This window comes from Dendronephthya gigantea, unplaced genomic scaffold (assembly GCF_004324835.1).
Source record: "Dendronephthya gigantea isolate DGI-Jeju-01 unplaced genomic scaffold, DenGig_1.0 000019F, whole genome shotgun sequence".
NCBI lineage: Eukaryota > Metazoa > Cnidaria > Anthozoa > Malacalcyonacea > Nephtheidae > Dendronephthya > Dendronephthya gigantea.
Genome location: NW_021163029.1, coordinates 1,359,376 through 1,383,169, shown reverse-complemented (window position 1 = coordinate 1,383,169; position 23,794 = coordinate 1,359,376). Strand labels below are relative to the sequence as shown.

The 23,794-nt window shown below is 35.7% G+C and overlaps 1 protein-coding gene across 3 annotated transcripts; it reads right to left on the bottom strand.

Moving 5' to 3' along the window:
* Window positions 1-9,129: 9,129 nt before the first annotated feature.
* On the bottom strand, window positions 9,130-23,520 carry LOC114521069. 3 transcript variants are annotated; one of them, XM_028541468.1, is made up of 12 exons: window positions 23,371-23,520; window positions 22,089-22,238; window positions 21,581-21,670; window positions 21,138-21,304; window positions 19,963-20,237; window positions 19,694-19,772; window positions 19,112-19,451; window positions 18,533-18,984; window positions 17,967-18,032; window positions 17,158-17,369; window positions 14,746-14,805; window positions 9,130-10,900 (listed from the first exon to the last, which is right to left on the bottom strand). In XM_028541468.1, exons 6-10 carry the CDS (start codon window positions 19,707-19,709, stop codon window positions 17,281-17,283), a joined length of 963 nt encoding a protein of 320 aa, XP_028397269.1. In that variant the 5' UTR covers window positions 19,710-19,772; window positions 19,963-20,237; window positions 21,138-21,304; window positions 21,581-21,670; window positions 22,089-22,238; window positions 23,371-23,520; the 3' UTR covers window positions 9,130-10,900; window positions 14,746-14,805; window positions 17,158-17,280. The 3 variants fall into 3 exon arrangements, 2 of the variants coding, with proteins under 2 accessions (XP_028397269.1, XP_028397270.1); XR_003686752.1 differs by lacking the exon at window positions 19,694-19,772; XM_028541469.1 differs by lacking the exons at window positions 9,130-10,900; window positions 14,746-14,805 and adding an exon at window positions 16,421-17,051.
* Between the last annotated feature and the right edge of the window lie 274 nt (window positions 23,521-23,794).

The following is a 23,794-nucleotide window of genomic DNA, read 5'->3' as shown; positions in this document are numbered from 1 at the left end:
GCAAATCTGCTTACTTTGTGCGGAAAATCTCAAATTTTGAAAAGTTCAAATTTCTTTGATTGGTCTTTTACCTCCATCTGTTATTCCGCTGACTGCTGTACTTTTCGGGCCAACACCGCCAACTGTAGCAGCCGAGACTGTCACGAAGTACTTAGTAGAAGGTTGAAGTCTATTTATAGTATATGACGATGCCTTGGTGGCGGATGTCGTGGTGATGAAAATGCATGTCAGACTATCTTTATTTTCATGAATATAATGGCAAACTTTATATCCAGTCAGCTTTTTAGCATTCCATGTTCTTTTATGAGGAGCCGTTCAGGTTATATTTAATGAGGTTTCACTACGGGTTGTAAGTTTAACATTATAAGGGCGTCCACTGGGTGCTGAAACAGAGGTATCAATATAGGCCTGTGTCACGCAAAGTTTGTTTGGTAAATTTCTAAGACATCATTAAGAGAAAGGTCTATTATTACATGCCGTAAACCTAGCAAGGAATTATTTACGTATATGTTCAGTATTTTTAAACTTAGGATTAAAGTTAGGTTTAGGATAAAACCTAACCCCCCTCCCCTCGTCACGCACGCGACGCCCCTGCACGCAGACTCTATAATCAAAGCCCCGCGCAACTTATAAAATTTTGCTAGTGGCTTTGAACGTGCAAAACATATGCAAAATATATAGCACCCCCAAACTCGTGTCCGGTTTCTTTAAACCTAAATAATACCTAAATAAATAAAAAAAATAAAAACTATTGCGTTTTTGAATTGGCGTATTCTGCTATGTTTATAATTACCTGCTTCTTTTGTCCTAAATGTTTTGTATACTGCTCTGCTCCTCCCACCGTAACTGTCTTCGGCTTCAATTCCAACTTGATACTCAGTATATGGCTGAAGATTACTGATATTATACTCATTTCCTCGTGGAACGGATAGGAGATAACTCATGTCCAAATATATTTTGAGATTTTTTATATAACTTGAGCTGGAGGAAGTTGGTAATTTCCAAGTCACTAGTGCTGAATTCTTGGAAGGATTAATTCGAACATCGTACACCGAAGCTGGACTTTGAACTAAAATCGAATGAAAAAGAACACTTCGGATGTAATTCTATAATTTCCACTGCACATCTGATATATATTTTTAAATCCTTTATTAAACTTTTTGTGATAGAATACGAGAGTAGCTTCATCTAAAATAAGCAGAGAAATATATATACTTACCCACTCCACACATTTCTATTCTAAGACAGAAGTCTGTGTCATCAGTTGATATTTTTACGAATCTCACATTATAAATATCAACGTCTGTAGTCGATGCTTGGTAACCATTCGTGTTTCCTGAAATCTTACATAAAAATTGAATATAAAATGATAAAATGCCTATAAAACAAGAAACAATGTTTGCAGGTTTGGCGGAGCCATATCATGTGAAGTGAAAACCTGCAATAAACGAGTTGCGGAAAAAAGAATTTTGACTCTGATATATATCATGTTCAGTATCATCGTTGTATTGCTTTAACTACCTGTACTGCACGACTACCATCCACCAAACTTCTATCATGGCTGTATTTCAATGAATATGGCCCACTCCACTTTGTCTGATCTTTATCACCCATGACTACAACTCGTGTTATGTGATATTCTTTTTGAAGTTCGATGGTGAGATATGAGCCAGAAGTCGAGGAACACCAGCCACCTTTAGTAAACCTTGCTTCGTGAAAACTATTACCTCCACTGCCACCAAATATATTATCAGGAAAATTCCCCTGGTCGTGTAATAACTGATTGTCACAAATCTTACCTGCAGATAAATAAATGATAAGAATCAATAATATGCTTCAATAACCGAAGGGTAGCAAAGGGTGTTGTCTGAGGGAGAAAATAGGGTGCATGGATATAACTCCGAGAAGTAAATCTGGAGCCAGTGGAGGGGCTTAGCCCTCAAAAAGACATGAAGATATCGTCAAATTATTGCTCCTCCGTTCAAAATGCAAATTTATATTATCACGCAAATTTGAGCAGTGTATTCTGCCGATGCAAAGTTAATTATATTAATCACGGATATCGAGATGACCCTGGGTACGTTCGCATATGACGGGAAAATCTAAATAATTTTTTCCAAATTACGTGCCGGATTATCAGCAAGAAACCATGAGTAGATTTTTAGGCAGGCATCTTGGGTGTAATAAAACATGTCAATCCCAACAATTGGAAATACTCACATTCAACATATGGTATTTTATCAGCTGATGTCGCTGTTTTAGGTTGAAGATCAGCACAACATGATGTTCCTCCATACTGAGTGTTATAACAAACCAAGTCACCAGCTACGATGCGCAACCCATCAGGAGCTCTTGCAAAAATATTTCCATGGTTGCCACGGTCTTGAAATCCAAAATGTTGACATATCCACCTCTCACTGTTTTCATCCAAATTTTTTTCAGATACTATCACCCATGTTTTTTCGTGTATGTAGAGGTAGCCTCTGTAGCCGCTTGATAATCTAATTTGAAGTCCTGAATATAGACGAATAAATTACAGAATTTATTTATTATGTCACATCCCGAAAACAAAACGGTTTTTTCGGAGAATTTCAACGTTAAACTTGAGTGAATCGAACGTAACAATAATCGTGGACAATGATGTGAAACCTCGAGTATTATTCGCTCCTTTTGAGCGACCTACCCGTAACATAACAGCAAGCGGAAGGATTATTTACATTGAGTTAAAAGATGATGTCAAACATACGCGAGTATTGATTTATCAAAATTATTTATAAAATCCAAAAAACTTTTTCGCGAGATAAGTTGTAAGAGCCAGTAGCATTATCGGAAATGGGGGAAATGATTGTTGGTCCATTTCGTTATTAAACTAAATGCTGGTCTACGAAAATTTATCGGTTCTGAGCTGGAAAATGTTGTTTAAAATATATAGGAACGTCTGGTTGCAAAATGTTGAAAAATATGAAAAAGATTAAATATATAGGCGTGCAATGTTGGCAAATTTAACGTATCATGCGGTTTATTTACATTTTTAAACAATTGAACTTCTATAGTTTTAAAGTACGACGTGCTTCTGATTGTCGCGATCGAACAACATTTAGGTTCGCAAGGCATCTAAATGAGTATGAACTGTATTGTTCAGAAGCTTTATATTGCAGACTGGCACGTGCGCGGCACGCCGGATTTGTCTTGTTGATAAATTACTAAATTCTGCAACTAGAAGTAAAAAACTCCAGTAATAGTTGATTTATTCATAGGTATAACAAGTAAATCAGATGGTAGTGAATTCTGCACTTTACCTGTCGTTGTTATGGGGCTTGTATAGTTATCCACACAAGTGTACTCAGTATAAAGTTCTTTCCTTGTGTTAGAACAGAGGTGTGGCAATAATAAATTATTGTCAACGATCAGTTCACAAGATTTCTTTCCACCACAAAGAGTTTTCAACCTACAACTTGTCACTGCAGTGCATTGTGCATCACTGTAGGCTCTGCTCTCAAATGTACCGGTATTGTTAAAGTTGCCATAATATGCTTTGTGGATCACCATACGTTGTTTTGGGGAACAATGAACATCTTTCATTTTGTCACCGAACTGTGTCACTGAACCTGAAATGGAGTTTTACAGAAAAATATACGAATAATTTTCCGTGTTGTTTCTTGATCACACAAACTGCATGAATCGAATTACCAATGACTAAACATAATAACAGTAAATTACGTCATCTCGCAAAGACAATGTTAACTATACATGCAGGACATATACCCTTCATATAAACTCGGAAGCAACACGTTTATAATTAGTTACTTACCAAATGTAAATTTCTGGCCAGATCTGTCGCAATATGTTCTTCTTGACACATAACTTCCAGAAGGCTCACCACATCTCCCGTCATTGTAGAAATATAATGATCCAGCGTCTGTTTGTTTAAAATTTTGTAAACTTTTGATCTGAGTGTTCTTTGCTCTTGTTGATATTGCCACATATATCGAAAAACGATTCCTATATGAGCTAGACGAAGAAAAATGCAACGCTCCCCCAGACTCGATATGCCACAATATTTCTGTATCGTTGTAACGAAACTGCGCTTTATCGTCCAAGCAGTTGTCTGTCATTATAACCCAGTAAGGAAGTGCATGATCAGGATAATTATATATCAGACCATTCCTTCTAGTTATACACTTTCTAGACGCACTACTTTGCCGCATAAAAAAACCTCGACAATCTAAAAGTGAGAAATATGGTAAGAAAAACGCACCTCACATGCCGATTATATTGAAATGATAAACTTTGAGATAATCATTTATATATTTACGAGATTATTGACTTACAGATAAGTCTGTATTTGCCTGCATTAAATCTGCTCTCCACGACGCAAACTTTATTATGCACGAAATCAAATCAAAATTAATCGAAGCATGCAACCTAAACTAGTAAGAAAGTTTAAAAACTACAGTCCTTGAAGAATTATTTGGTTGCATTATTCTAAGTGACATCGGTTGATTAAGACAATGGAAGCAACTGCAATTGAAAAATGTATAATACGAAATCGAGGCTCTAACGCTTTATGTTGTCGGGCATGTCTATATATCCGACCCAGCAGTAATAACAAGCCGTTTCAGCGTGTATATATAGCAAATTAACCCATTTCAAATCACATGGTCTGAAATGGTTTTATTGGCTATTACAGGCAAGCTGAAATGTTTATTGTTCTACTGTTTTGACACTTGCATTCGCCTTATACTTTCTGTCGCTGTTAGGAATAAAAACACATGGTGATTTGTTTGATGAATAACAAACAAAACCCGAGATATTACGCCGGAAGTCCTGTCTAAAAACGTTTATGTCCTTACGTGCATTTTTTCATCCTATGTATAATGCCTGCAAAGGATTGTGGGTAAATCAGCATGCTGCTTTGCTCTTCTCCAGAATTTACCATGCAAGAATACCTCAAATGTTATTATCAGTTTTTGATATTTGGAGAAGGATAAAAGTTATCCGTCAGTGAAAATCGAAACCACATGTATATGGCTGTTTGCCATTATCGCTGCACGGCCCTGGCGTGCATTGCAAAACGTCTTCAAAAGATTTGTTACCTTGATTGAGACGTTGAGCAACTCAGATAATTACTAAACTTAGTTTTTATTGAGGATTATGAAAAAGTCCCTTCGAAGAAAAGTTTAAACATCGTTATTGGAAAGCCAACTGGATATGATCACTACAGTACATTACAATTTTGTGATTAGAATGCTCGTGTAGAAGCAGGTATCATAGTTTTCGACCTTGGTTATCAGTTTAAAGGTTGCATAACTAACAGTTTGAATTTAACGTCCTTGATAAAAAGAAAGTTGGTCGAGGTGGAATTTTATCTAATGAAATTTTTCGCTTAATTTTTTTGGATTACATGTGGGAAGTCTCCGAAGCGAATCCACATTAAGAAAAAAATTTAAAAGCGAAAAATTTGCCTCGTGGAAAACCACCTTGAATTAAGCCGCTTAAATAAAAGTGGATGCAATTCGCAGGATCTTCAACGAGATAGTAAAATATTTTACCTTCAAACGCCAATAGCGACATACCACAGACGATTAACCAGGTATAAAATAGCAAAGACATCTAGTTGCTGAGTTTTTACTTAGCGCATCAATATCGTTATGCGAGGAGTGAAGATGAAAGTTTAAAGCAGCGAGTGACTCTCAAGTGTCGTGTTGGACTGAATAAAATCCTGCGGAAACAGGAAATGAGGTGATAATGTTAATGAAATATCAAGGATTGATTCGGATTTCGGTGAAAATTTCTAAACCAATGAATAATGTCTTGTTACATCTTTCAGATTTAAATTCTACTAGGATCTGGTATGGACCCAAAGATCATTACGTTCAGCTACAATTCCAACTATAAACTGAAAAAGATGGTTTATCACAGGTTATGAACGCATGCATGATCAGCTATTGCATGTTAACCCAAACAAGACTGTTCAATTCACTCATGCAATTTTTTCATTCATGCATTTGGCTTATGAAAAGGTTTAATTTCCTGGCTGAAATCAATATGCTTCTAAAAAATTTTTTTTCGTTACATTTCGGCTAGTCTTCTAGAATTAGTCCATGTATTATACAGACGGATATTAGCAAAAAAATTGCTTTGTCCATCTTATCCTTATACAACATTATCTATGATGAATTAAACATATTCACTAAACTCTGTATTAAACACCCCTCTCCATTAAGATGACTTTGATTATCTTTCATGCCGGGATGTTTCAATACCTGGTAAACGTTTGCTAGTTCTTTGCTCTCGCTCAACGTCATGTAGTCCGATGATTCTTCTCCTTTCTCAGTGCCACGTACACCCTCATTTCGCTCAATTTCTTCAATAACATCATTTGTAGTCCCACCAATGTACCCACCTTTGCTGACATGTGGGGACACCTACTTCTGGGGACATAGCTTTTAATAGCTAGTACACATTTCATACTTTTGCTGCAATTTATTTAGGTGTCTTACCTTAGGTTTTTTGCTTAAAATCCTGGTTTAAATCAAGTTTATATCACACAGAATTGTGGGGACATTTTTGTCATCACTTGTGGGGACAAGGTGTGTACCCACTAGTGGGGACAGTTGTGTATTTAGATTTATGGGGACACTTTGTGTGTTCCCATTGCAGAATTGCCTGAGTTTAAAAACTTGCGGGGACAGTTACTTTTTACATGTTCCGATGGTAGGGGTAAGGATGATCCTACATCTTTCAAGCTTTATTCAGGTGATTTTGTATTAAAAAGTTATCGAAGAAGATTTAAGGGAATGTAAGGATGACTTTCGAACGAATATTATAAAAAAACCCATGTTATTCAATGTAAACATATGACACCAACGACACTAATCGGCAAGTAAAATCAAATCTAGTGATTTAAAGACTAGTCGTGGGCATCTTCATAATTTTATTGATAATTCAACTACAGTCCATTGCTATTTATTTGCTAAATGAACTCAATTTAGAATCTAAAGTACTGATTTTACAAGTCGAACTTCTTTTTCAAAGCTATGTAAATTAAGGTGATATAAGAAGACATAAGAAGAAATATATAAAAAGCTTTTCATCCATGCATCTTGATCTAAACTATTAATTTATTAGAATAATTTACTAATTTATTTATTAATTTAAGAGAGTACATGGACTATACAAAAACGTTTAGAAACGGCAAATTAGAACTGAAGCAAGAGGCAGTAATTTTCGTCTAATTTCGCCGTGTGTAATCCTATAATCGTATCACTACAACCCCAACGTTCAATCCTATATACTTATGTCCCCACAAGTCCAGTGTGCAATCCTATACTAATGTCCCCCCAATTCCAGGGTGTAATCATATATACTTATGTCCCCACAAGTCCAGTGTGCAATCCAATACTACTGTCCCCACAAGTCCAGTGTGTAATCCTATACTAGTGTCCCCACAAGTCCAGTGTGCAATCCTATACTAGTGTCCCCACAAGTCCAGTGTGTAATCCTATACTAGTGTCCCCACAAGTCCAGTGTGCAATCCTATACTAGTGTCCCCACAAGTCCAGTGTGCAATCCTATACTAGTGTCCCCACAAGTCTAGTGTGCAATCCTATACTAGTGTCCCCACAAGTCCAGTGTGTAATTCTATACTAGTGTCCCCACAAGTCCAGTGTGTAATTCTATACTAGTGTCCCCACAAGTCCAGTGTGTAACCCTATACTAGTGTCTACACAAGTCCAGTGTGCAATCCTATACTAGTGTCCCCACAAGTCCAGTGTGTAATTCTATACTAGTGTCTCCACAAGTCCAGTGTGCAATCCTATACTAGTGTCCCCACAAGTCCAGTGTGCAATCCTATACTAGTGACTCCACAAGTCCAGTGTGTAATCCTATACTAGTGTCCCCACAAGTCCAGTGTGCAATCCTATACTAGTGTCTCCACAAGTCCAGTGTGTAATCCTATACTAGTGTCCCCACAAGTCCAGTGTGCAATCCTATACTAGTGTCCTCACAAGTCCAGTGTGCAATCCTATACTAGTGACTCCACAGGTCCAGTGTGCAATCCTATACTAGTGTCTCAACAAGTTCAGTGTGCAATCCTATACTAGTGTCTCCACAAGTCCAGTGTGTAATCCTATACTAGTGTCTCCACAAGTCCAGTGTGCAATCCTATACTAGTGACTCCACAAGTCCAGTGTGCAATCCTATACTAGTGTCTCCACAAGTCCAGTGTGCAATCCTATACTAGTGTCTCCACGAGTCCAGTGTGCAATTCTATACTAGTGTCTCCACAAGTCCAGTGTGCAATCCTATACTAGTGTCTTCACAAGTCCAGTGTGTAATCCTATAATATAGTGTTCCCACAAGTCCAGTCCTATAATCGTGCCATCAAAAGTCCAGTTTGTAATTCAATAATCGTATCGCCACGAGTCCAGTGTGCAATTCAACGCATATGTTGTTGTTCCCACAAGCTACACAGGTTTGTATTTTGTAGTAATCTGTCCCCAGAAGTTCAGTAATCTAAAAATTTGTGTCCCCACAAGTCTAGTGTATAATTGCTCGTGTTTCTGCAAGTCTAGGATTCTCTAAGATGTAATGTATGATGATATGTTAACAAGGACAAATATACGCCGATTGCAACGAGAAAGTTGTATCGTTTATCTGAGAGTAACTTCAATTATTTCAATAAAAAATGCATTGAACCTTGTTAGTAATATCAAACATCTCTTCATTCTAAGAATTTATTCACCCGAAAAAAGAATGGTTATATGATGTAGTTCTATTATAAATGTATTGTTCGCCTAAACTCAACATTCAATGCAATTGAAGTTATTGGACAAAGGAAAAATATTGCCCAAAGTATTGGACAAAGGAAAAATATTTTAATAACAAACAAAAAAGGGTATATTTTATCTAGTATACAAATAACCTTTTTTTAAATACAAATAACGAAAGTAATACACTGCCAGTAAACTGCGTGTTGGAAAATATATTTACAAAATAATGTACAATGTAATATGTATAAGAATGTAGTACAAAATTTTCGACAATATTTGGATGCTCTGGTACCACTGGTATTTGGTTTCGTGAGATTTAGTTCACATGATATTCATTGCAAAATTAAAGGACTATATTAGTAAAAACATTTCTACTGACTTTGGGATCGAATTTAATTTTTTCTGAAAAAGAATAAGTCCGGCAGCATGTACATTTTGTATTTTCCGTGCAAATTGGGGTAGTCGATGTGATAACAGTGCTTTAAATATAGCTAAAATCAGAATGCCGGATTTACAAAATAACCATGTAGTGATTTTTGAAGTAATTCTAAAGGCAAAGCCATTTTAAGTTATTACAAATCCTTATTATTGCCAGTGTGCAACTAGCTATGGAACTTTGTAAAAAATAATAACACTTATTGCTATGTTTGTTCATTAACAATTGACTAGATTAATTTCAAACCAAAATTGTACGCAGGAAGTAATTATCGAATTATCGAAATTATCGAATTACATTATAATTTTGATATTTAAGATAACTAAAGCATGTAGTTTGTCATGATTAATTAAAGTGACATTGACATGTTTCATCCTATTACGAAAATTGCAGCAACTCTAAAAAATACCCAGAAATCGGTTGGAGAGCGCTAAGATAGTGTTATTTACATATATCTGCATGATTGTTTCGATCTCTTCGTTTTTGACGTGGCAAAACATGCAAATTAATGAATGACACTCTTAATAGTTACGCGATCACAAAAGTTATAGGAATTGAAGTAACGGCTCAAACTACATTCTTATACACATTACCTCAGATACATCGCTATCTAGCTCTAGCAAACACTTGGTGAAAGTGTTCCTTCCCAGATAATTTATGTTCGTTTAAATACTAAAATTGGGCAAAAGTGCCCCACCCTTGTCACAAAAGGGTTCAAATTTTGTGTGCACCTAGCTGTCAATATTCCTCCCCATCTTGACCAATTTGGCTTTTACTATTTCGGCAATTGACAATTTTGCATGCTTTGTAGCGAGAACTTGTCAAATTTCCATCAGAAATTCAAGACATTGATTATCATAATGCCAGGATTTCGTAATCAAAGATACCTAACTCGTTATAAAAGAGTTATATAAGGCACGAGATAAAATTTGAAATTAAAGCAATTTTTATCTTACATATTGCAGTTAGCTCCAGCAATATGATGGTTAGCAAGTTGCTAAAATGACATTACTGAGGAATCTGTTAAAGATAAGATGCCGTGCTTATATAATTCTATTATAACAAGGGAACCATCTTTGATTGCGAAATCCTGGCATTGTGGTAATTAATGTCTTGAATTTCTGCTGATGCTGTCACAAGGAAATCTATTTAGTATCCCATATTACTTGTATGATATTGAATAAAAGCAGAACCGCATAATGTCATCTTGTAGGCGGCTGTGCGTTGTTATGAAATAACAGACGAACGTTTTAGGGAATTGATTCTGTACCTGCTTCAAATTTTAATTCATAATGTTTAATCGATTATCGTAACATTCGATTGATTGTCACGATAACTTAATTCATGATTTGATAATTAAATAATTTTGTGCCAATTGGTTGTTTGCAATGACGTAATGCAAGGAATTATTAAAACGTGTAATTCAAGGTGTAAAAGGTGGTGACTAAACACAGATCATTACTTTAGCTTGTGACTTAACTCTTTGTGTTTTTTCTTTTCGTTATCTGATTTTTAATCCAATACTTCACACTTTTACAATCGCGATCTTTCAGGACGTCCTTTCCTTTTAGGATACAGTCACAACTTTCTTTCTTATTCGGCACCCTTCCTTGTCGAATAAGATGGCCCAAGTGGTCTAATACACACTTCTTTTCCTCCTTTGACCACGTTAGATCTACTTGTTTACCTAAATCAAACATAATAATGAAATCTGATCCATGCATAGTGTCTTTAGCATTTTATTTTAGCGTTAATCCTGAGTTCTCAATGTTCGTACAAGGTAAAGAACATCTTTTAACTTGAAGGTGTTTTTGAAAGTCTGTATGTGAATTTTATGTGCTTTTAGTCGATAATTTGTATTAAAATTTTGAAAATATACTCCCAAAATATTTGCAGTAGATTAAGGAAAGATTAGTGGAAAAGTGAGATCGGATAATTTAATAGTCAAGTACAAGTATTACTACATTCAAACCAAATTTTAAAATTGATCAATTTCTTTCCTTATAGTTTGGTATAGAATTTATATCATCAGATGCATTAACATTTGGATTGATCTTATTTTCTACTCTATAAATCCCAAGAGAAATACAGAACAGGCGCTTTAAATTTAGAAGACGTTATATAGACAGGAAATTTATGCTAGACCTGCTTCAAAGTATTTAACAATTATTGAATGAAGTTCAACATGATACGAAGAATTATCAAGTCAAAGTTTGTGGTTGAACATTACAAGAATGAACAGTCGCCGTAGAATTGATGTCGTCGCCATTGGACTGACGTAAGATACGACTATTTATCGCTATGACGTAATAGCGTGCATGAAAAAAGTCGTATCAGACGTTATGACGTCACACGTTGGATATGACGATTTCACACATGCCTATTGGCCAATCAGAGGCAGTGAATTCTTCTAAATAAATAATAATTTTAAATGGCATGCATGACGTCCGGTGAAATGGAGTGCAGTTATTGCTGAGAAGAATTTTCATTATTTTTCAGGTTAACCATAAAATTTAATATTTTGTTTTGTTTTCTAAAATACCTCCGTCCAATATTTATCGGTAAAGAGCTCGTGCTCGGTTAATAAGAAGTTAACAATGAAAGGAACGACTAGTTTGGGGTTGATTTGCTGATTAAAGTTTGCTCGCCTGCAATGACGAGTAACGCTACAAAGCCGACAAATGGCGACAACAGAAAAATTTGCCGGGTGAACACGACAAGAAAACCAAAGAAGAACCAAATCAAGTGAGACCGCGCTTCTTACACTATATCGTAAGGGTCTGCCACTAACTGTGGTTGTAATTTGTTGGTGGCTGATATCGAAGGAATAAAACTCGACATGGTAATCATGCAAAGGCTGATTGAGTCAAATAACGTGTCTCAAATTTATGTGCTAAATATGCTGCTAAGCGGAAAAGATGAAATAGTCTAAAACTAGACCTTTAAAAAGAAAGAGAAAGGCGTAGAGAGCTCGAATATAATTATCTTGGTTGAGGCAAGAAACGGGGAAGAAGAAACATTAAACAATAATATTATCTCACTTCAGATCATATACCAAAGTTAGGCTCAACTGTTCAACCAGAAAAAATACGTGTCAAAAGAACCAATTGCAGGAGCCTCTCTAGACAATCTGCAATCTGCGTAGACACGAACGAGAATACTGTCCATTACGAGAACAAGAAAGAAACATGTCTCAAACATATTCGGACAGTCAAGAAATATAATTCCCTGACGATGTCTCAACAACTTCTACTCAGCAATCTGGAAGTTCGACGAGGGCTGGCTTATAATCTAGAGAAGAAATGGATCCCTGGATACCACTAATAGAAGCAGCAAAACAAAGAAGTAACACAGCTTTCGAGGAAATAAAAGAACGCCTTATAAACAGTGGTTTCGATGAGCACTCTGATATAAAGAGAAAGCTTCTTGAATATTATGCCTAGACTCCAGAAAGAATTAGAAAGTATCTATTTAGAACGCCTTTTGTGGATGAGGCAGAAAATACAATAGCTCGGTGTCTCTCCAACAGTCCACAAATGGTTCAAGAGCTATCTATCGGAGAGATCCCAATATGTCCGAATAGGAACCACCACCTCAGCACCTGCACCACTAACACATGGAATACCCTCAAAGAATTCCTCAAGGCCGTTTTTGTTCAACCTCTACACGGACTGTCTGCCGTCAGTCCAGGAAACGAGCATTATAGAATCTTATGTGAATGATTCAAAATTTTTCTATTCTACTCTCTACCAACCCTGAATTTTTCTCTGTGAAGGATACAGGGGGACTTGCATAGAGTATTCGAATGGTGCTGTAACAACAGCGTACTGATAAACCCTGACAAAACCAAAATGATGGTGTTTGGTTAACAAAAATTACTTCAATTACAACTAGATGATTTACCCAGAGTCGACTTTATCGGGAAAATATTTGAACCTGTCCCGGAAGTTTAAGACCTCGGCACAATATTAGCTTCCTTCTTTAACCGTATAGTCAAACCCTGGAACAGAGTGTGCAAGGATGTTGATCCTAAAACTTTCTCCAGTCCCATTACTTTTACAGCCTTTCTTAAATGTACCTATATTCTCGTCTTCTTCAGACAGTCTATGATGATGTTTTGTCCTGTGTATGTGGTCCTTGGTACGCGACTGTCCTTGTCACAGGACTTTGTTTTTTTTGTTTTGTATATTTCTAGATGTATATGTCCTATTTGTTTTTTTGCATGTCTTGAATTTAATAACTTTTAACATACAGTATGTGCAAGTAATTTGTAACATTTATGTACATAAAATCTAAATTCTTGGGAGGTGCCTTGCATGGGTCCTTTTTCAAGTGTCCCGTTCGTACCTTGCCTTTTTGGATCTTCAATGTTTATAATTTCGTATGTGACTTGTATAATTGAATTATTATGCCATATGTAGAGTATTTTGATCCAAATAAAACTTGTAAAACAATACTCGACTACAAATTGAAATATCAAGAGCACGTGAAGTATCTATCATCATCATGTATATCCAAAATGGGCCAGATTAGCCGAGCAAAGCACTTGTTTGACCAATCAACACTAATCACCATCGTAAATTCTCTAACTATGAGCAAAATACACTGTAAGCTATTGCTCATCGATATGGGCTAACCACTGAGTCTAACCTGTCGTCTAACACCTCGGAAGTCAACATGCAGAAAATCCAGCCAATTCAGAATTGTGCGGCCAGACTTAATTATCTCAGGAAAATCTAAAAATGACCATGCTTCTCCATTGCTCAAAGATCTGGGTTGGCTACCAATAAAAGAATATAAATAATCAAGCACGCTCATATTTATGTGAGAAGTTTCCAAAAAGAAATCAAATTAATGAACTCACCACCCGAAATCAAAATAAACTTAATTGACATTCAAAAGTATGGGGCTGCGACAGGACAGAAAACATTCAAATATAGAGGAACGAGTATTAGGAACTCATTAGATGAGGAATTAACCTCAATTCACAATCTAAATCATTTTAAATATAACAGGTCTTTTGGAAGGCAACATACGATTATAACCTGTAATTGACATGATAGAACAAATTGTTTTTAGAGCTGTAAAGTGTTTATGTGCAAATGTAAATAGTTTTAGGAATAGACGATGTAAATAGTTTCTATCATTTGAATAAATGATGTGAATACTTATAGTAGTTTAGTTAATTATTCTTCTTTGTGAATTGTTATCTAAAACCCCGATCTGGAAATAGCATTGGATTTCGTTTTAATAATAATAATATTATAATAATAATAACCCAATCATTGGATAACTAAACAATGTTGTGCCGATTGGTTGTTTGAAAGGACGTAATGGGAGGAATTTATTAACGTGGAAATAACAAAAATTAGATATTGTAATAAAGGTCCCAAGCATAACTTGTCTCTTTAGTTGACCCTGTTTAATTTAATGTTACTAATCACTAAATTGTGCATTATAACAGCATTTATACCTTTTTGTATTGAAAGTAATAAAAAAGGATAAATAATATTAATAAATAAGGTGGCTTACATTTAGATTTTGCTGCTGAACCACTGCGTACTTTTGAACCATGTGCCTTGTAAGATTGTCCTATAATAGGAGACCATATACTTTATATCCATTGAATAGGGAACCATTGGTGAACAAAGAACTCCTCAAATTTCAGTGAAAATTTTTTTTGCATCGTTCTTTGTTGTTTGAATGCGAGTTATAGCGTCAAAAGCCACCAGTAAATGTTTTAAACGTTATGATAACGGGTATGCCACACTGATACTATGGTCACATTGATTGTAAATTATAGTAGAATTATAGTGACGTGAAGAGGTATTTAGAGAGCAAGGTGAATGAGGCAACTAACATGAATTACCTAAGCTTTTTTATGTGGTGTACATGTAGTCTGTGTAGTCAACAAACGCTTTGAGCCTTTTATTACATTTCCAATTTGCTATATAACTTCAAATATCATATCATATTTTTTTCGCTATACTAAAAAAATATGTGATAGTATAGAAATCGCTGGCTTGGTGACAGGGAACATTTGCGTATTAAAATTAATAAATTATCCTCAACAACTATGATCAGTATCCAGTGACATGCCAATTTGGCACAATATCAAAGTGCTCATGCATTATTTAAATCGAAAATCATATATTTCTGGACAGTACTGTAGTTTTGAGATCGTCTCAAAATCTTGCATTTTTAAGCTGCCTAGACTGGTTAAACGCAATTGATTGAGAAGATCTGGAATGCACATTATTACATCATATCTCTCGCTATGCTTGATGAGTTTGGGAAACGTCCAGCCCATGCAGGGGCGGATCTAGGGTAAGTCCACTTAGTCCAGTCAGTCGCGCGGTCGGCGTTAGATCATATCGAACTAACGTACCATTACGTCCTACATTGCGATACGGAAGCATGATACCGGGAAATAATTAGAATTTGATTTTGTCACGGAATTTTAATTTATTGCGTGAATCGTAATTCGTAAAATACAAATAACGTGAGATGAAAATGGCAGAAGTTTGTTACGGTTTAGGAATATTCTATTAATTTCTATTTATTATTACTCAATATATCTATATTTAACTCACTATTTCCCGAGGTGTAGCGTACATTAAGTGTTTTGTTATAAAGGAACAGAAACATACATGTTATACACGATAATTTCATTTCAAAAGAGTTTGTTGACAATATGCGGGCAACAATTTTTCACTTGTTTCTCTAGCGGGAAACATTGCATTTATTTAAAGTCATGTGACTGCGAATGAACTAATCACATTTAATTGATTTAAAATACACAGCACCTTTATAAAAACATGGAATTATTTTCATGTATACCTTTTGTTCAGAAAATAATATGTTGACTTTATTATGAAATAAGAAAGAAATTGGTTTCAGAGATTTCAAGATCTATAATTTTCTCAAGGTGAAATGATATTCCAATAAATATAGGCATAATAAAATATAATGTACATCTATCATCATATATTTATCTTTCATAATCGTCCTATGCTCAGTATAATTATCATGGTTATAAAACTAGTCCCGTCGTAAAATGGACTAAAATGGAAAAAGGCTTCTTACTCATCACTCGTTGGAGTCGTTGGAATAAGTGTATGTAACTCGTTGCAGTGTAATTTGCATTATATGGAAGTGTGCGATGCATTTTATAATATTCGCGTCTATTTATAGCATATTATGTTTGTTATGATTTGCATGGTTTTAGGGTTTTGTAAAGTTCTTGTACGCTTAATCGAAATATTTCTGCTTATTTCATTTGAGGATATTGTTTAATTTGTGTAAAATCAACTATTGCTATTATAAGGGGGGAGTACGAAGTTGTGTGTTTTGAAATATGACCCTCGCTAGTCACTAACTTTGTTAATAAATCCACGAGGCATCTATAATACGCTGTTTTTTATTAAAATAGCGGAAAAATTGTGATGAACCCTAAAATTACCCGAAATAATCAAACTCCGATCTGCCAATTTGAAAAATTTTCTCAAAATTTCTGAATCTGGACTTATGTTTGAAAAATTCTAGATCCGCGCCTGGTCCAGCCTTCCTCCGTACATGCCTTCCTGCAATATGTTCATTTTAGAATTGTCCGAGTGGCAGTTACGAGGAGACCTTGGCGTATCAGAAGTGCCTCAAGATGTTTGGTTGGCCATTAGATCTCTCGCGAGCTCTATAAATTGTTGGTTTGACAGAGGTTCTTTCCGCGCCCGTTTACGAATTTTATTGCCATTATTTGCGTTGCTAAATATCGTATAAGGTCTCAACTAAACCCAACCAGTTGTTGTTTGGCCTTATACAATATTATACACAATATTTAGCTGTAAAATGAAAAAAGGCATCCGTTAATGTTATGTTAATTATTGTGGAAAAGTAATTTGCCATATTTAATGCAATGTTGTTCATAAAACAATCGATTAACCTTACCGGGTAGCCACTCATCGTCAGCCTTGTCAAGAAACCTTGGTTTCTTTGATTTGGATGCTGAATAAGTTGGGATAAGAATACGTTGAATTGAGCCCCTCTGACCCTGTCATCTCTCTAGCAATCTCAATATAATATACTCAGCACCAGTCTTTGCAACTGACCCCCTGTGGTGTAGCGTCGCAGAAGTTTGTGGTTTTTCAGCATGTACAGTACTATTACAGAAAATAATATAACATCTTAAATTAGTCTATATACAGGGTGTATGAAAGAGGGCAACCACTTATATTCATGAATATCCAATGTTTCCCAACACAAAAGACAAGGCATGATAAGCCATTTTATATTAATTTTAGAGGGTATATATAGGTTACTCCAGTGAACTCTATATATATGGAAGGCTCGCTCTCATTGCGTAATCTAAAAGTCAAACATGGCGGATCATGAATGCTGCTTGGTTACCGAACTAAAATTTGATATGGCGACGTATAAAAGTGCAACTCGATCAGTTTTGTAAACACAAAACAAATATACGACACAATTAACCTATGTATATGTATCATATATATATATATATATATATATATATATATATATATATATATATATATATATATATATATATATATTTCGTGATAATTTTATAATTCGTGCCTTTTAACGCCATTAATTTCCACGCGCAGTTCGCGCATTTTACGCCTCGTGGAGGTCTGGTTCGGTACCCAGCCTTCATGATCCGCCATGTTTGGCTTCACACTTTGAACTGGAGTGAGCCTTCCATATATAGAGAGTTCACTGGGTTATCCGGTTACCTTCGTCACTATTAGTTTCCTCGCAATCACCTTTCTCATCTTCACTCAGTTCTGGCTCGGATATATCTACAGAATTAACAGCAATATAGCATTGATTCATGCCGTTCGAAGAATTGCAAATCGCAAAATTAGATTTACTTTTCTGATAAAAATATTTATACCAAAAAGTTGCGATTTTTTTTTTAATTCTACCCCTATTTTTTTGTTAACATAGTTTAAAGTTCCATTTTTCTGAGTAGTTTCATGAAATGAAAAATACGGCAAGGTTATAGTGGTGAAATTTTGTTCCTAAGTAAAGACGGAAAGAGGAAAAAAGGCCACCCCACTGTAAAAGCCTGGCTCCTTTGAACAAATTTCCGTAAAATATTGATTAATAGATGGGGGGTAATTTTTTCTTGTAACAAGAAACTCGCTTTCAAAAAATCAATCTAAGTCATGTTAGATTTTGATAAATTGTACAGTGCCTTAAGACATTTTGATAAAGTACTGAAATGAGTGTTATTCTTAAAGATAATATGGTTTAATTATAGGAATGACTTTGTGTACATTCCGTCGTAATAAGTCACCTTCGAGTGTTATTTCCTCTAGAGATTTGCCTTTCAATGAACATGCCCTTCCACTATCCACAGCTAGCAGAAGTTTGCTGATTTTCGCAATCTCAATCGTTGATCCGTGAAGCCGATAATACTCTCGATGAGTACGGATGTCGTGCCCGAGGTGCTTTGCTAGCCAATCTAGTTTCTTTTCTTCCAGAGAAAGAACCTGCGTGATGGTCAAGATGTATTTTCGCAGTTTTGTACTGGTTATGGCGTCGGGATTCTTTAACTTGGGCTGACATTCCGTAGCACAGTACCTCAGGCAGTCCCATCCTCTTAGTGGTTCCAAGGAATCTCTGTTTACCCGAGCAAAGACATACCCATTCTCCTCGTTTATTCCAACTTTAGATCGCAACGAGTTGAGAAGGTGAATGATGGGAACTTTGCGACCTCGTTTCCCTCTTGTTTCAACCATATTGAGGCTGTAGTGATAAAAATATGTAAATATATATAAGATTTTATAAATGTTGTTCATTGGACGACTTGCACTTTAGACTAATTTTGACCCAAATAATAATAAGAAAATTAATCACCGCAGCTATCACCCACCTACGGAAAAACCCCAAACAAAACTCGCAGGGTAAAAAGTCCTCAATGCGGTACTTCCCGTCTTCCCCAGGTCTTCGCACTATTATTAGCTCTTCTTCACCCGTCTCCAAGGTATTCATATTGTGGTGATAATCACCCTGGAGAAGCTTGTCTAATATTGTTCTTCGTTCCGATGATTTCTTCTTATGTGCTAAGGCAGACATCACTTCTTCTTCCATCTTGTGTTTTGTGACAAGATGTCTTGCAATCTTCGCACATAGCTGGCCGCAGTAGGTAAACGCGTGCTTTCTATCATACACTCGGGCGTTATTTTCCGTTTTTTTCGTGACCTTTATATGTGCTGCAAAGAAATGAAAAGCATATTATAATAATTACCTATAGTAAAACCACTTATTCATACATTCTCTCTCCCAGACGCTTCTTTTGTAGACCAACGCTTCTTAAAAAAATTGTAGGGGGGATTAATGTCCGAATATACATCCCCCCTCAATTATCGCGCTAGTCGCTTGGTGGTACGTATGACATGCACTTTCTGATAGGTCGTCTTTGCGCATTCAACTTTTCGAATTCGTCCTTTTTTACCTGAATGACAGGACATCTATCGTCTTCAGAAGCGATGTGTTGCCACTTCTGGATGCCATTCTATAGCTTTCAAACGAGCCTTGGAGAGATACAGTTTATATATTCATTAAGAGTGTTATTCGCTGGAGACAGAGCCCTGCCTTAACTAAAGTGTTAAATCCACAGATCTCAATGAAAACCATTTCATACATGTCTTTCTTAATCCAAATCCAAAATATATTGGTTTGAACATTAAGAAGTAATTCGGACGACAAACGTCTTCTACTAACCATGGATCCTTCTTGGTCGCTGACTTTAATAATGGGCTCGTTTTTCCTCAGGTCCCACACTACACAGCGTCCGCAGGGTGATGTTGACGCAAGGATATGCGTAACTTGTCTGTTCCATCCCAGACAACTTATATTATCAGGGGGGAGTGATTTAGCTCCAGGTGAGTGGGGATTGTCTGGGGATTTAAGGTCCCACACGTAGATTTCAGAATCACAAGCACCTGAGGCAATGAGGTTTGGTTGAAATGGATTGAGATCCAGCGCTTGCACAGCACCTAAAGTGAATTTTGAGGAAATATAAATATGAATCTGGTAGCCAAAGAACAGACACAATATGGAGCTTTAGATTTGCGACAAATACGACTGCGAGATTTTTCTTTTAAAAATCTGCTGTTCCAGCCTTGTATTGTCTTTCAGTTTACACAACCCATCTGTTTAAAAACTGTTGCACCAAACCTCGTACTTTGAAAAGCTTCTGGCAGAAGACATTTAATAAATAAAATCTCGTAGTCGTAATAGATTTCGTAGTCGTACTAGATTTCATAGTCGTAGCGAGTTCACTAATAAGAGTCTTTGTCATGTGTTTTGTATAAAACCCTGGAGAGGTCTCTGTATATACAATTTTTACTTAAACAGACGTCGGGAAAAGAATACATGTTGAACCATGAAAGCATAGGCTACGTATGTGCACACGAGCGTCGTTTTCGAGCGTCTTCCAATTCCTGTCCACGCGATCCAAGGAAAACTAAGCTCAATACGTTGAATTAGCTTCAACTTCTATTGTAAATTGACGGTGTTTGAAACCGTTTTGGCGTGAAACGAACGTAAAAACGCTCGATAACGTTACCGTGTGCACATAGCCTTAGTCTTCACCACACCCGTTTTTGTTATTTCAAAATGAAGATTTGTGGTTTTGTGTTTAAAATACTCTGAGACCTGACTTTTAACTCGCAAGTACCGTACTGACGGGCACGCGCAAACAAAGTGGGCGATGCAAGTTCAAGTATAACATTCACCAGGTGATTTGAGAGTAACTTTCACCACGTGATTTTTTGACTTTTTGACTCTGCAAACTTTGTGACACCGATGTATCAGAAGTCTCTGTATAGTAACGACTTCTAATTTAAGGAGTAATATATTGTATTACATTTACAAGAAAATATTTACAGAAATACCTGTATGTTTATCACTTTGAAACAAAACCGCATCTTCTGTCTCTCCATTCAGTATTTTCAAAGGATTCCACATAACCAAATCACCACTGTCGGTTCCACCAACCAATATCCCGTTGGGTGTTTCTTCTTTCTCCATACCATATGTACCCCAGACTAATTTATTGAACCTAAAAGTTCAACATCAGTGACTTGTGAACATCTCAGGGGAACATTTAGAAAAAAAGTGAACAAAAAAATAGTGAGGGTATCCTAGCTCTAGTAGTAACAGAAAAAGTAGGTTTGAAAACTGCATTTTTATTTCAAATACTGTATTTTGATGTGTTGGTTGCTATTCTTTGGTTGCTATTTGTTGGTTGCTACACGTTTTACACCATTGTTGTTACACAATTTCAGTAATATAGGTTACATATATATGTAGATGAACATTACATTGTAGAATATACCTGTGCTCAGAAGAAAGTTTGCCTTTCACAGGCATTTCTCTGTCACCGCTTGTAAGATCAAGAGCAAAAGGCTCCAAGGCTGCTGTGGTGCTTTATAGAAAAATAATATAAAAAAAATTAAGAAAGATTTGAGTAATTATTGACACTGCTATGTAGCATATATACTTCAATCAATTCTAATAAGCTTCAGCACATACACGCCCCTGTTACACAAAACGAGATTAGTTTTTGAGTCAGATTATCTATGTTGATTAGATATACATATGGTATCAGATTTGTCTTGATTAGAAAATATCGGATTGATTCAAAGTAGAAAAAGAAATTTTGGAATTGGTAACCTTTGCAAGCATATTTGATTTCCATTTATTTTTCCCGCTAAACATATTATAACCTGGATAGAGCGATTACACAGATCATTTCGGTATTGTGTATAACTCAGGCCACTAATTGCATACTTAATAAGACAATGAGGAAAATATGATTAATTTCTTTTAAAAGCTTCGCTTACCTAATTGTGGCATCTAGTTGCTGTGCTGCAGTTCCTGCTGCAAGATATATTGGATGATGGGATGCAGGTCTCCATGCAATATTTGCAGTTCTGGCAATTTCCTTCACCTTCATTTTTGAATAATGTTGTTTAAAACCTAGTTAAGTCTCCCTATGAAATAACAAAAAACAGTTAATGCTTTGGTGGAGCACGGTGAAGGTATTGTATGTGAATGTCATATTATTGTAAATCACACAATTTAAATGCTTAACTAATTTCATGGCTAAGTAGAAATATTAATCTTTCCAATCATTTCACAGCTCATTAGGCACTTAATCTATAATGTATAAAGCTACATTTCTGTCACATGATGCTTGAGTTCTAATACACCATGTTTATTAAATATAATATACATCAATGGCCTTACTTTTTTGGGATAATCCAGGAAGAATAATCAGTAAAATCAATTTCTACTTCTACTGTACCTATCTTATATTACATTATTTACATGGTTATGCAGACAGCCTTTTTATATGTATCCAAATTGGGTTCCATGAAAATTAATCGAGTGGAGAAAAACATGAGAATATCAAGTAGCCTTTCTCACAATGACGAATGTACCCCCATTTTTGGAGTACTTTATTTTTAAATTGTGAACACAAGACTTTGTCAGGGTGTCTTTAATTTTAGGCTTAATTTATTGTTAAGTGGTCTGTGGACTCTTAAAAAATGCTTCTTACATTGCTATTATTGTTTTAAACACATTAAAGAAAATTGAAAGTACCCCCAAAATGGTGGATATTCGTCATCGTGAGAAAGGCTAATAGTAATAACCACTAGGGAACATCATTTGCATGTTGCACAAACCACTTGCATGCGCTTCTCATCGAGTGATTTTTAACTTGACTAGCAACCCTCCTAATTTCTATTGGCGGTCATGTTTTCCAGGCAGTGAATACAATATAGAAATCCAACAACGCAATGTGGATCTATGGTGTCCCACATATTTAGTAATAAGTAAACACATTATATGACCTATTGATGAAAAGATAAGCAGTTTAAATATATTCATATTGCATGTATACAGTACAGTGGTGGCACCAATACAAATATTTCAATGCAAACTCACTGATTACAGAACACAAACTGCAATATCCTCTATTGAGAAATGAAAATATCTTTTCCAACTTACTTCATATAGAAATCTCCTATTTTATCAAATAGTATGTCACCAGTTGAAACGACACCAAATATATATATACTGACACAAAAAATTACGATACAATACAATTTCAAAATATACCTTGTCTGCAACTAGAGGCATAAAACCCGACGACGCAGCAACGACAACACTTATCAATAATCCTCGCCTCACTTTATATCAAAGATCGCGCGATCTTGTCCGGGAAAAACAGCAAAATAAATTTACAGACACAATAAACCGTTCATTCGACCTCCATGAACGAGCGATTCACGTGGGGAAATGGGTACGAGTAAACGTGGCAAAAATGAGTGTACGCTTTTTTGTCAACATCAATGCGATCATCGACAAATTTCTCGCGATATCTTGAAATTAATACTAAGTTACTAACACGAATTGTGTTTATTCAATTTATAAGGTTAAATCGTTCATGTCATATGTCAATAGCTGAAAATTATAAATTAAAGTAACAACCAGTGAAATAATCAAACACACTCTTTGAATTTTATACATCGCCTATTAACAT